The sequence below is a fragment of the Talpa occidentalis genome, unplaced genomic scaffold (genome assembly GCF_014898055.3).
Source record: "Talpa occidentalis isolate TD23 unplaced genomic scaffold, MPIMG_talOcc4v2.1 talOcc4.9, whole genome shotgun sequence".
Classification (NCBI taxonomy): Eukaryota; Metazoa; Chordata; class Mammalia; order Eulipotyphla; family Talpidae; genus Talpa; species Talpa occidentalis.
Window position 1 is genome coordinate 95,895,467 of NW_023605305.1, and position 14,367 is coordinate 95,909,833.

The 14,367-nt window shown below is 47.7% G+C and overlaps 1 protein-coding gene across 1 annotated transcript in view; it reads right to left on the minus strand.

The window, feature by feature from the left end:
- Window positions 1-13,922, minus strand: part of ABCA4 (ATP binding cassette subfamily A member 4) — a 131,532-nt gene extending 117,610 nt beyond the window's left edge. Inside the window, 4 exon segments of the mRNA XM_037500828.2 lie at window positions 3,205-3,341; window positions 4,524-4,665; window positions 5,716-5,809; window positions 13,499-13,922. Coding sequence (XP_037356725.1) covers window positions 3,205-3,341; window positions 4,524-4,665; window positions 5,716-5,809; window positions 13,499-13,564 — 439 coding nt within the window. The 5' untranslated portion in view covers window positions 13,565-13,922.
- Between the last annotated feature and the right edge of the window lie 445 nt (window positions 13,923-14,367).

Consider the following 14,367-nt stretch of genomic DNA (forward strand, 5'->3'; position numbering starts at 1 on the left):
AGACAGAAGCTCCTCTAAACTTCTGAGGGAGAAATGTGAACTGGGGGCCTGAGGAAAGAAAAATAAATTTAGTTTAAAATGTGGTTTTTCTTGTTCTCTTTTCTGGGCAGATTAGAGCTGGGGGTTGGGGGCTGCTGAGCCATGGAGCTGGGGGAGCCATGGGCTGGGGTGGGATGGAAACCAGAAGAGCTTGAGGCACAAGGGAAGGTGTTTAAAGATGATTGAGAGACCACAGAGCTTGCTTGGGGGTGAGAGGGGAGGGGGCTTCAAGGCTGGTCTTTTTACCATTAATCCTCCCCTGGCGAGAATGCAGTACTACAGGTTTGCTGGGAAGGGAGAGAGCTGCCTGGGTCAGCCATCAGCATACTTCCCAGGTGACCAGGTACTGACAAGCAAAAGCACACCTCAGCCGCCTCTGGCCCCCTCCTTTCAAAGGTTTAACCCTTCACTGTGGCTTTGGGTTCACCTGGGACAGACTGAGGTAGTCTGCTGTGCTGACTGGACTTGAGTCCCTGCCTGGAATTCCTTCATGCACCCTTTCATGACCACCAGAGTCAGGGGTTCTACTGAGGTCTGTGCTCCCAGACCCCAGATTTTTTTGAAGAGGGACTTTGGATGGCCTCTGTGACCTTCCTCCTTGTGCCTCTGAGGCTGTGCTCCTTTCGCAAAATATTTTCCACAGTCTGAAGATGCATAGAAGGAACCACCAATAGGTTGGCGCCAAATCAGTCCTGCTTTGGGGTTAGGAGTAGTGGTTTTGGTCCCCACAGACTCACTGGAAAAGACCACAGAGAAATTGTGGTTTGAGATGACTTCCTCCCAGACACACTCCAGCTGCCGATTAGATACTGAAATGAAATGTCTGCTGGGTAAATGGGGCAGACAGTCAACCCAGGAGCTGGACACCCCAGGTTCTGGTCTATTTGTTGAATCTTGGGGGAAAAAAGGCTTCTGGTTGGTGACTACCCCTCCCCCTTTCCTTATGATTAGAATGCTAATTGTGCTCCTACCTTTTGAAGTCCTTCAAGCCTGAGCTCACTGAGTTTCTACCCAGAGCAGCAAAGAATGCAGCGTTTGTGATCTGGTTTGTAGAGAATTGCCACCGAAGTGTATGCGTTACTATTTTTGAAAGAATTAGAATGTGAGGCAGCAGCTGCATGTACCATCTGAACACACTCCTGTCGCTCATGAGGAGGGATAGGTGGAAGGTGCTCAGATGGGAGGATCAGATTTTCCAGGGGCCCCCACATGGTGTGGTCATGTTCATTCAGGCCCCCTTCTATGCTGGGAGCCCCAGGGGGCGGGCAGTGTGCCCTGCTCAGCAGGCACTCACCAACCATCTGCTGAATGTGCAGTGAGCTGCAGGGAGGACCCGACTGATTGGCACCACTTCCCACCTTTCTTGTCCAGATCCCCTGACCCCCTCAGCAGGAGTTCTTCTATCCATCTCCCCACATCTCCATGGTGGGACCCCTTCCTCATTCCTGTCATCTTCTAAGGTCATCCTGAGAGTCATCCCCTAACTCCATCATAGGAGGGGACTTCTCCAGATCCCTTAATCCACAGCTGAGCTCACCCCCTGAACACTGTCCCCACCCTTGTGACCTTTTCCCTGACCCCAGCTCTGCAGTAACCTCTGGGTTCAGCTGACACCCTGGCTGCTGCCAGGCCAGTCACTCTGGATCTGCAGAGGACCTGCTGTTGACCACTAACTTCCTCCTGTGTTTGAAAAAGATGTCAGTGTGGGTGGTGGGGTGGGCTCTGTTCCTTGGTTTTCTCCTTGGGAGGAGACACACAGGAGAGGCAGCTGCCAACTCCCCTTCCAAGCTGTGTCCACATGTGACCATCCAGCCTGGACTCGCCTGCCCTACACCTAAACCCTCACCTCCTCTCCACACCTGGGGGCTTGTTCTCACCTGTCCTGCCTGCCTTGGAAGTCCTGGATTCTCATATTTAAAAAATTATTTTAAAGATTCTATTATTTTAGACCAGTGTTAGGTTCATAGCAAAATTGAGAGGAAGGTACAGATTTCCCATCTACTCCCTGCCCCACACATCAGAGCTTCCGCCAGGGTGCAGCATTGTTACAACTGGTGAGCCTGCGGGGACACATCATCCCCTCCAAGTCCATAGTGTATACCCCTACCCATTAAATTTACTCATCATTGTGAGATTTATTTATATATAATAGAATCGACCCATTATTTCACATTTTTATTATTCTACCAGTACCAAATGCCTTAAATAGTCTGGTTTATTACAGGTTTTACTATCTGGTAGGGTATGTATCTCCCTATGGCTACTTGTTTATTTTTCATGTGATTTAAAAGTTTTTTCCAGTTTTCAAAGTTCTTTGTGAGATTTTGATGGAAATACCATTAAATACACTTTTTAATTTTTATTTTGTGCTATCATTTTCCTTTTTAAGTTTTTATTGAATTAATATTGCATTACATTATATGTTTCAGGTGTACATCATTATAAATCAACATCTGGACATACTACATTAAGTTCACCACTGAAATTACGTTTCTATTCCTCATTATACGATTTCACTTTCTGACCTTAATTTTCTCAGTCCTTAAACAGAGTCACAGGCCCTCCCAGATCTATATACTCCCTGCCCCTCAATTTTACCCTGGCCCATTTTAGTATTTCCGGCTTTTCAGTCACCCTTACACATCCTGGCCCCAAAATGTGTTAGTTCAATCTCTGCTTTCAACCTCATTACCTCTTGAACCTTTTGCAGTACCTCCATGCAAGGCCAGAACCTCACATTACTCCACTCTGCACCTCCTTTGCCTCTGGCTCTGGGATGCTAAGTATTATTGATGAAATGGAATAGTTGTGCATTTTAATGTCATGATAAACATATGGTCTCTGACCTCTCTGGCTCCAAAATGCTACTTCATATTGTTTTCACACATACTATTAGCTTGCTCTCACCTGCTCTCTCACTCCCCCACTTCCAGTACTTAATCTAGCCTCAGACTTCCCAGAGCACCATTTCTCTTGGCATTCCTCTTGGACTCAGCCTGTCTCTGGCCTTACCTGGGATGAGACTGTTCCTGCTCTCTGAGCCTTAGCCTGCCTCTAAATCAGATCCCTCCCTGCCTCCTTGAGTATATTTTCCCACCAAATCTCTCCACTCTTTCCTGTGTCTCAGTCTCACCAATGGGATTAGAACAGTGGAGCCCATCTTACCTGCAATCCTGTCTGGGTGAGCCTGGAGGGTGTCCATGAGTTGGGACAACGTACGAACTTCTGCCCATATACTGCCAAGGGGCTGGCTCTCTGGGGCATCTGCAAGTTTTTTAAAATCTTGATACACCCTTGCCAAGCTGTAAAAAAGACAAACTATCATTAATAAAGACATAGCTGGCATATTCATAACAACAGCATTAATACCTAGTGATATTTATTAAGATACCATGTGCTTGACCTGGCTATTACATTAACCATCTTTACAACATGCCAAGGCAAAAGGAGAAAGAGATATTGTTTATCTTTGTAGCACAGAGGATAAAAGAGGGAGGGAGGGTCGGGGAAGGGTCTAGTTTTCCAGTTCGGGCAGGACTGGGTGACCTCTCAACCCTGTGCTCTGTGTGTCTCCTGCATAGAGAAGCCTCTAATAGGATATTAGATATTAGATATTCCCAGAGGGTCTTCCCAGGTATCATCCGCTTCTCTGAGATCTGCCCTTATGGCCATTCACACAGGTAGTTTCTGGCAGCCTGCTCATCCTCATCTTCCTCCCTGCATCCTGGGGTGCATGCACACACACCTCCTCTGCACCCTGAGGTACATGCACACACACCTCTGCCGTGGCTCACTGGACAAGGAGAATGAAGATGGGCCAGTCAGATTTGCTTCCAGAAATTTGAACGGTATTCAAGGATGTTCTTCTGATTGGCCCAGCAGAGGTACTGTGCACTGGGAGACCAAAGTCTGCCTGCGCAGCGAAAAGTAGAAGACACTGGTCTGAGGAGAGAGGTGAAAGCAGCAGATGCCAGAGAAAGACATACTGGACCTCGTAGATTCCACTGTGAGAAGGCAGCTTCGCCTTGTAAACCTGATTTCATTCACCCTTGCAGTGCTCCCTGACATGTTTTCTAGACTTCAGCTGTCCAAGAAGACTTTTAAAGGGACAGAGATCTCACAGGGTTGACAGGGCAGAGAGTGATGTACAGGAACAGAAGGGGAACCAAATTTTTCTCATGTCATGCCTCCACCCAAGTAGATGGATGACCTGAGCCAGCGGACACATCTCGTAGGCTGCTGCTGTTGGATGCACCCGTGGTCACACCTTGGGAATTTATGGGCCAAAAATCATGTCCATGCGGCCTTAGTTTGAAGCTTTCTCCCTAAGTACTCTGACGGCTCATGAGATGCTCCAGAAGACAAACCTGCCCTGATCCAAAGAAGGTAAGACCTCAGCAATACACTCAATATTATGTGCTTAGGACAAGAACAGAAGGGTGGACCACCTCCTGTCCCCATGTGGTGGGAGTTGCAACACTTACATGGAGTTGTTACAGTTTGACACAATTTCCGGAGATTCTCCCGGGGTGGGACTTTGAAAACAAGGATTGTTCACATTGCAGAAAATGCCCTGGAGCCATGGCAACATTCCTGCTGAGGGCATCGCCTTGTTGGTAAAATGGCCTTTGACCAGAAAATGAAGAAAGGGAGTTATTCATGCGGAATAAGCAGGACCGCAGCCCTGGTGCTTTCCTTCATTCACCAACATTTAGGGAGCAGGATCATCTAATACATCCCAGGCCCTGCGCTGGTGCCAGAGACAGTCTCTCCTCTCATGCCCCCTGTGTAGTGGGGAGACAGGCAACATTCTAATAAAAGCAAGGATGGTGTGCGGAGGTGGGGACAGGGAGGTGTGTATCTTTTTGTGCAGAGATGCTTGCTCATGAGGCCTCTCATGGCAAGGTTGATGATGCTTGAGGAGTAAGGGTTCTGTTCCTCCAAGTGAGTACTGAGAACTAACACCCAAGCTGTAAGACGGTGCAGGTTATGGGCAACAGTGTGATGAACAGGAGGCTGATGCCAAACTTGGGGCATGGAACACATGAAAAAGAGGGTGCACCCCTGGCCTACATACCAGTCTTCTATACATAAATACATCTTTAAAAAAAAAAGGATGAGGAGCAAGAACAGGGGGCTGAGTAGCTTTGCGTAACTCTTGAGGTCTCCCCATCAGTCGCCTAGTGGGAGGAGATGTCATCTTGACCAGAAATCAGAGGAAATCACTTTTTATACTCTCCTGGAGGGGGAAGGTATAAGGGCACTCTCAGACTCACCCTAGCTCTCAGGACAGCCCTGGGATCCAAGGAATAAAATGTTATTGGGTATGATTGTATAGCATGTTTTCTCATTTTTCTCTGACCATATATAATGTATCCCTAAATTGGTCTCCCAAATTTTTAGAGAAATTGTCTATTATCTCCTCCCTTCAAAGGTATCAAAACCAAACAAATATAATTTCATAATTCTTCAGTAACTACATACCAGAATCTACATAGAATGTGTAGGATAAAAAAATTAGGTTATATAATCTTGATACTCTGTTTTCAGCATTATGGGCATAAAATGATAAGCAGATTCAATCCTGGCACCTGTAACCCCCAAGACTTTTCTAACAAAAGGACTGGACCTCAGGTTTGCCAAGGCTTCCCTCATATCATACCCCATCATGCTTACATTCATGTTGGCTGTAGAAGTGCTTGACATTCCTTAACCAGATCAAGACCAGAAATAAAGATAGGGGCCACACGAGTTCCACCACAAAACGAAGCTGGAAAAACAAAGCGAAAGAAAGACCAGCGATGTTAAAATATTCCTGGAAACATTCCCAGAGCAGATTCTTTGCCCAAGCACTGGTCTGTACAATGGGAATTTTAGCTGGGGTGTACGTAACTGAAGGATTTCCTTCTTTTATCCTTATTTCCTTCTTTTAGCCTCTCTCCCACACTACCTTTTCCTTGCACTAAGAAGATCTGGTGTCCATCTGGGTTCTACCTTCCCTTTATTTTAGGAAACTGCATTAGTGCAAGATCAGCACCTTTCTTTCAATTATTTTTTGTTGCTTAAAGACACAAGGCAGGGAACACTGTCCTGGGTTTTTACAATGTGGTAAGAACCCATGATGTCAGCATATAGGTGAGAGTTGGTATTTAAATTTAGGTTCAATTTAGAGTTTGAGGATTCTCAACTCCAAAGAAGAACCCCACACCCTGTGGTACTGCACATGCGGGGTGGGGAGGTTGGAGGTATGAGACTGACAGGGATAGAGAGAGTAGGGTGTGGATTGGGGAATAGTTCATCTATTCAATCCCCCCTCCAGAGATTTTAGGAAGAAAACTCATTAAAATCTAAAGGAGAGTTTAAGCAGATAGTCAAAAATAGAGACTTATGCAGGTTTATCCCTATTATCAGAAAGTAGAGTGTTTCTAAGGAAATCTTTCCCAAGTTGAAATGGTATACAGTAAAGAAGTAGTTGTCATTAATTTGTATGGGAAAAAAATTAAGCAATGCCAGAATCTCAAAATAACCTAACAAATTGCACATAATTACACTAAAATTTATAACAACACTACCATATAGTAAGATATAGGGAATTGCATGCAATTATGTAGGAATGATGTGATAAATATACAACCTGTGCAAAATAGTTTTCAGGGAAGGAAAAGTGAACTTTTGAAAAGTGAGAGATACCTGTTTATATTCACATGGCCTTTTACCTTTTATTTCCAAAGAAATATATGTATATTTGGCAAAATGATGGACACATAGCAGGTGCTCAATAAATGTTCCTTTCCTGCTAATAAGCTCTGCTGGCAACCCAATTATTACTGATCATGACAGAAATGCATGTGAGGGTTGTGAGGATAATGCAATGTTGAGGTCAGGTCATGATTATGTAGTTGTAACTTTTTGCAAAATATTTTATCAAAATAACTCTGGGAAGAGTGTTTAGAGGAAACACACACAAAGAGAACTATTTAGAGGACTAATGAGAAGGGGACTCATTTTTCAGGATTCCTTCCTACACATTCTCCTACATGCTAGCAAACCCTCAATATTGAACAATTCCCATCAGTATTTAAGGGACAGACCCCAAGCACACTTGATAGTCACTGGGAAGCTGGCAGTTCATCCAAGGCATGCACATCACAGGAGGCAAGCTGAGCCTCTTCCCCACCACCCAGCTCGCTGCTCTCATCCTCGCCCACCACAGCACCTGCAACTCCCCAGCTTATCACTTGTCAGACTCCAGGGTCATGGCAAGCTCCTTGAGGTCAGGGACCACCTTTATCCTGGTCACATCTTTGATTCTAGCACCCGACATAGGACAGGACTCATAATAGGTGCCCAATAATGTCCAGGGGCATGTCTGCTGCCTGGAGACCTCCCTTCTCAGTTCCTCCTGTCAGTGGGTAGTCAGGAAGCAAGATTGACAAATTAGCAATGTGAGTGATATATCAAGTGATGAAACGGAAGTTGTTCCTGGTGATTTCTCCAAGGAATGAGGCAATCAGTTCAGATTCTATACACTGATGCTTCCTTAAGACGAATGCTAGCAACCCTGCGTTTCTCCCAGGTAAGTCAGTGTAGGGTAAGGAAAAATGTCAGACTTTTCTGCCTTCCCACCATCAGGATAGATGATGGATCCTTGCGGTCCTGAATGCATGCCTGATGGCGGGCACCTGGAATAGGGTGTGGGCATAGGTAGATGGGATTCATCTGGGCTGAGACTGGACTTTTAAGGGCGGCATCATGGGGACACCAGCAGAAGCCGAGAGAGAAGCAGAGAGAAGGCCGAAGAGCCCAGATAGAGTGAAGACCTGCTGGGGGCTGGGAGGCCTGCCAGCCTCCTGGCCCCCCAGCACCCTTGCCTGCTGTGTACCGGGTAAATCCCAATAAAAAGCCTGCAAAAACCACTGAGGACTCTGACTTCTCCTTTACCCAGTCTGCTGGATCATAGAAAACCTGCACTGTGGCCATTCCTGACTCTACACTTAAGATGAATGCTAGCAACCCTGCGTTTCTCCCAGGTAAGTCAGCTGTCTATCATGTGGCAGTGTCTAGCTAGTCTGATGCACTAGACAATGATGCTGATCTGGGAGTGGGAAAGTCTGGGTTAAGAATCACTCTGACTCTCAGTTTTCCCATCTGTAAAGTGGGATTATTTTATCTTAATAATGTATGCTGAGGATTGATATAAGTGCTGTGGTTCTTATCCAACCCTGCTTCCTATTAGCTATATAACCATACCTAGGGGTCTCATGTGTAAAATGAGAGTGATAGCAGGACCTACCTCCCACAGTAGTTGTGAGGATGAAGTGAGTTAACAGTGTAAAGCACCCAGAGCAGAATCTAGCACAAGATATCACTCAACAACAGGAACCATTCATTACTGATTCTCATTTCTTACAAGGGTCGCAGGGAGATTGCAGCGTGTAAAAGCCGAAGGGCAGGGAGGTAGAGTTCAAATTATCTGCAAACTCTCAGGCCTGTGCTCCAGTCCCATGTATGTTTCCTTGCCTTCCCCTTTCTAGATTCCTGCTTAGTTGCCAGTTTGGAAACCTGGGACTTGCTGAGAAACTAAGCACACACAGGTGAGGGATCTGCCCACCTGGCTCACCTGGGCCTGGATAATATTCCCAAGTTTAAGGTAGTGCATCTCATCCCTCTTTGCACCCCTAACATTGCTCTGGGCCCCTCTTTGTATTGCACTCCTTGTGCAGCAGGCGTCCCTCACTCTCCATCCTCATATTTCAGTCTTTGCAAGGTGTGATGACTTAAAGTCCTCCATCAGTGGGAAGCCACATGTCGATTCTCTTTCCTCCTTTATCTTTGTTTGGCCTTAGAATTAGCACCTCACCTCCAAATTAGGGATGCTTTCTGCCTATCATCCCTGCCCCTCTGCAATCACTCGTGCCCCATCCATTACACCCATATCTCTGGACATGGGATATCAATTTTTTTTTTTTAAACACAGCTCAGGTAATTCCAATGTGCAGCTGGGCTGAGAACCACTGGTATAGGTAGTGGTTGGGAATCTTTGGAAGACATTTGTTGAGAGGTCGTATTATCATTCTAACTCTGCATGGGTTTGTTTTGGAGGGACCATGCACGTTTTACACAACACTCCCTGCACAGAGACCCCTGGCAATTCTTTCACAGCCCATTAGGTCCTCCCCACAACCTCTTCTCCTCCCCTCAGAGAATCCAGCTCGTTGCCCCCACCCGCAGCGGGCCCATCCTTGATGCTCCACTGTGGGCAGCATACCCTAGGGAGAAATTCCACAGTGTAATTAAAAACATGTTTTCAGAGCAGTTCTGACTCCCCCCACCCCTTCCCTTTAAACATGCCTGTAACTTTAATTAAGCCCAGCCAAGGCTCAGAAGGGGCCTGTGGAAATTTTTTCCCTTCCAAACTGGTATTTCCTTGTTCTGTCTTTTTTTTTTTCTTCCCATCCCCCTCTCTTTACCATTCAATCTACATGGGAGAGGAGGGGTCGCAGGGAAGGGCAGAGTTGTACTTGTTTTAAATCCTGGCCAGTTCAACTTTCTTCCCTTCTGCTCTGTTTTCAATTTAAAAGTGGGTACCCGAGGCTGGAAATGAACAGCAGTCTCTTCTATTCTGCACTGAGAACCCAGACGCGATGTTCAGCCTGGAGGAACAGGACGCAGAGCCCAGGTCCCTTAGCTGGCTGCCCAATGTCCACGCACCTGCCCAGTTCTTGCATCTGCACCGACGAGGTGCCCAGGCCGGTGTCTGGGACATGAGAAGCCCTCTACTCTCCTGAGTCCTCATCCTCCCCTCAGGCCTATCCTGCCCTAACTCAGAAGCTGGGACAGATGATAGCTAGGAGCCCTAGACTGAGTTCTCAGGATCAAGAGCCACACCTCATGCTCTTTCTAAATCCTCCCTGGCACAGTGCCTGGCCCACAGCACATCCGGCAGATGTGTATTTGTCCGTGGGGAAAGCTTTGGTCACTGCAAATGCAAATTCCAGGGTTGAATGCCTTGAGGAATCTCTTCCTACCCACTCTAACCCCAGTTTCTCTTTGAAGCTCCCAGATCTCATCCTGTCCCCAACCCTGAACTGCATTCTCCTCCACTGTCGCACCCCTCTTTCTGTTGGGTACCTGTGTGTGTGGGGGCTGTGTCTAACTCAGCTGACTGAATAGGAGGCACAGGGTGACCCCACAGGCAAGTCAGCCAGGCCCACTGTTAGTTTATATTAATTACTTCCTGGAGTCATGTTAATAGTACCCCCTTTTATTTTCAAAACTGCCCTGGTTTGGATGCTAAATGAGGTGACCGCCCTATCTTTGTGGTCTTCATGACCAGCCTATTAGATAGGATTTGGCACACGGGAGCAGGGTGGGGTCTGTTTGCCTGTCCTGGAGCCCCAGGTCCAGCCCCACCTGTCACTAACCCTCTCTGAAGTCTCAGTTACTTCATCAGTGCTCCTGGGATGATAGTGGTATCTTTCTCATGGAACTGAGGTGAGGGTTAAATGAGGTGACAATACAGTGCCAGGCACTGAGTAATATTTTATAAATGTTAACAGAGGAAGAGAGGGAGGGAGTAAAGTAGAGATCTGGAGATTTTCATTTTATGCCCTTAGGGATTGGGAGAGAAGGAAGGGGAAATTCAGTGTCTGCTTTCGCTCTTGCTCACAATAGTAAATACCCCAAACTTGGGAAGTTTGAGGAATTAAAAACCTAGAAGCTGAGTTATAGGCTGGGTGTGTTGCGTGCTTTTATTAGTCATCATTTTGTAGAAGCAGAAATTCCAGAATAACTCAAAGCTATGGAAGGAGCCACAGACCCCTCTCAGAGATATTGGGGTAAGGAAGGTGACTCCATCTTACCCAGACATCATGCAAATAAAGCATTGTTCAAAGGACATTCAATCTACTTCAAACAGTGCCAAAGACAGTGCCAAGACTAGGGGAGCGGTCATTGCGAATTCTCACCTGTGCGCTCACAATCGCAAAACAAAATTCAGGCTCGGGCAAAACCATGATAGGGTTCATTAATAAATGGAAGATTGGGAAAAGGAAAGATTTTCTAAGGCCACAAATGGCTGGATGTCCCACCCCAGATGGTGTCCGCAGAGTCGGTAGCCCCAAGCAAGGGCTGTTGGTTCAAGATGGTGCCCTGTCCCTCCCACCAGGCTGGAGCCACTGGTTGCTGACAAGGGGGCAGTGTCAAGATTTAACCCCAAGCACAGCTGGAGGTTCAGCGCTGCGGAGTAATGCCAAAGCACGCAGCAACACCTATTCGAGGGCCGGGCTAGCCTGGGTTGGACACCAGACTGGACAGCGCCAGCACCAGGAGGTGGTGGCAGAGGCTCAGAAGCGCTAGCTGGACACAGCACAGCAGGGCCGTGGTGCAGAGCACAGGCCTCACAGCCCTGTGCGCGCTCACAGCCTCTTAGAGACATGGCCCAGGCCAAAGGGCACAGGCTAAGAGTGGCGGCCAGGCAGGGTCGGAGGCGGGAGCAGCGTAAGGCAGAGGTTTGAGGCCAAGATCAGGTGCAGCGGTCTCGGAGGTCTCCCGCGGTCTCCCAAAGTCTCCGAAGTTCTTTCCCAAGGTGCACAGGAGTCTCCCAGATGAGTCCGGATCCCAAGGTCTGAATGAATCCTGACTGACTGGAACCCGGGCTTGTAGCCACTGCCTTTCAAGCCTGATTGGGCCGTTTACCATCTTAATTGTTTGATTGGTGCCGGTGAAGCACCAATCAGCTCCGTCCATTTCTAACTCCTGTATCCCATCAAACGCGGAACCCCAGCTGCGCATCCAGACCTGACCAACCGGGAGGTCTACGCAGGCTCTTGGTTGTGCACTTAGGGAATCCAGGGCCAGGGCCAGGCACTTTCCCCAAGCCAGGGTGATGCTATGGGGGCTGGGCCTGGCCACAGACTAAATGCACACCAGCCTATAAGCCCCTTCTCGCCCTGCAGTAGCAGCAGCTGTGCGGCCTCTGTTTCAGAAATACCTGGTATGTGGTAGCAGGGGAAGCCAGCAGGTGGAGTCATACCAGACACAGATCTCAACTTCCAGGCCATCAGGATGGCATGAAAAGAAGGCAACCCAGACTAGGTGCACCCTGGAGATTCCCCAGCCAAGGTTCTCAGCCTGAATGAACCCACCTCACCATAGAGGGTTTTTCAACTCTACCCACATCTCCTTTGCATTTCCACGTCTTAGTAATTCCACCTTATTTCCCTCCACTCTCAGAGTGGCAGATTCATCCTGCATTGCTGTCTCCATGCTACCCTGAATTTGCTTTTATCCGCTGGGCTTCCTCTCAGCTAATGCCTTTTTATATTAGATTCTCTGTGACTGGCCCTTACAGAGACAATCAAACATAGGTCTTCAGCTGTTCCACTGTTCCCAGCACCTCTCCTCCCGAACATTCCTTCCAGTGGCCCAGAGACCCTGTCTTACCTACATAAGCTCAGACCTGAATTGAGGTTTGGAACAAATCTTTTTCTTCTTCCCCATAGTGGTGATTCTGAGCTCTCCCTGCCTTGCCTGGTTCCTGTCTTCCTAGCCTCAGCCCTGTCCAACCACACCCAGGTCTTCCGCCTATTCAGGCACCTTTAGTCATTTCCAGGCTGCTGCAAAGCTGTAGGAAAGTGCATCATTTCTTCATCGTCTTAAGTCCACTTTTCATCCCTTTCCAGAAAAAAAAATGTAGAGGCCAGTTGGCATTTATATGTATACCATTGGGGTCCTCTGACTTCCTGTGGCTCTTGCCTGTGTCTCTCCGGGCTCTCTGGCTTTCACTGCTTTTTATTGCTCTTGCTCTCAGCGTCCAATTTGGATTGTTCCAGTGAGCAAAGAAGTCACTGCAAAGTACAATCTGTGGGTTATGTTACTAGGCCCCTGATCTCATCCCGTCCTGCGTCTGCTCACTGAGGGGCTCGTAGATGTCCGTGGTGGTTGGTTAGGCATCAGATCTCACCAAATATAAGTGGCCATTGTCTGTAAGAGGCACAGTTGGGGTTTGCACCCTACAGATCACCTGAGCCTCACAGGACCAATGAGCTACAGTGTTGTGGGCTGGGAAACTCTTGCAGAACATTATCTCCCTTTGAGCTCATTCTTCGGGGCTTAGGCTTCTCCATCTGTGAACCATGGATGCTGAAAGGCATATGGATGAGTCTGGCAGGCCCAGGGGGCAAAAGGGGTAGAAGTCTGGGGAAGGGCATGGCAGACAATGCATTCCTAGGCAAGGCAACAAAAGAAGATACGAATGTGACTGCATGGGGCTTGGAAGGAAGCCTCTGACTAGGACAGAGAAGCCCATTTTCTGAGAAGACTCTTATTGGAGAGGCTTACTGAGCGACTAGTTCAGGGCTAATAGTGACCAGTGTCTTGACTGCACACATACCCTCCCCCACTCTACTCCCTCCACCCATCACCACCTCAATTTGAGACCACAGGCTGCACATGTTACCTTTTGTCTCTTCCGCAGGGTCTAGTTCTTCCAGAGCAAGAGCTGGATCTGTCTTGCAAAGGCCATGCTGGCACCCCCGGGAACTCTCCCTGGTCCTCGTCTGCAGTCACGGCGCAGGACGGCAATGGACAGAAATGCTGGTCCCAGAACCTCCTGCTGAGCGTGATGTGTCCGTCCTTTGCTGGGTGATTACAGCCTAGTCTCCCCCTTCCAAGCATAATCCTATTAATTACACATATGCCCTTTGTGTAGGAAAGCAGGCAGACATTCTGTTGGCCCCATTTCAGGAAGAGAAGAGAAACCTAGACACAACTGCTGGGCACCAAGTAAATTGAGGTGGGGGCCTTTCATGGAACATAAGATCCTCAGATTCCTTTATCCATCAACAGTGGCTCTTGGGGTTCTTAAAGGGGATGGCTTTTGATCTCTGACCTTCCAAGTAAGGGACAAAATCTACATAAATAGAAGCTTTGGGTTTTGTCCTCCACAATAGCCAGTCCTGAGCCAGCATCCAGGGTTTGACGGCCCCTTTAACCCTAGTGCATTCATTTGCCAGATCTAAAGTAATCTTTCCCTTTTAGCCCATTATTTTGCTCTGTCTTTAGGGCAGCTATTTGGGGGCATCTCTCAGTTTTGTGGCTAGAAAGTGATTTTTATCTCTTTGCTAAAATTGATCATCCCACTGTGGTCACCTGAAGCTGTGCAGAAAAAGCTGCTAGGACACTGCAGTCTCAGCAAGACAAAGGTCACGTCTGACCAGTGATGACTGACACAGGCCAGGCTTAGGGAGAAACAATGGCTGGGCCAGCAATTGTCATTCCAGCTCGCAGGGGGTGCCTCTGGATGTGCTCATTATTTGGTGGTATATC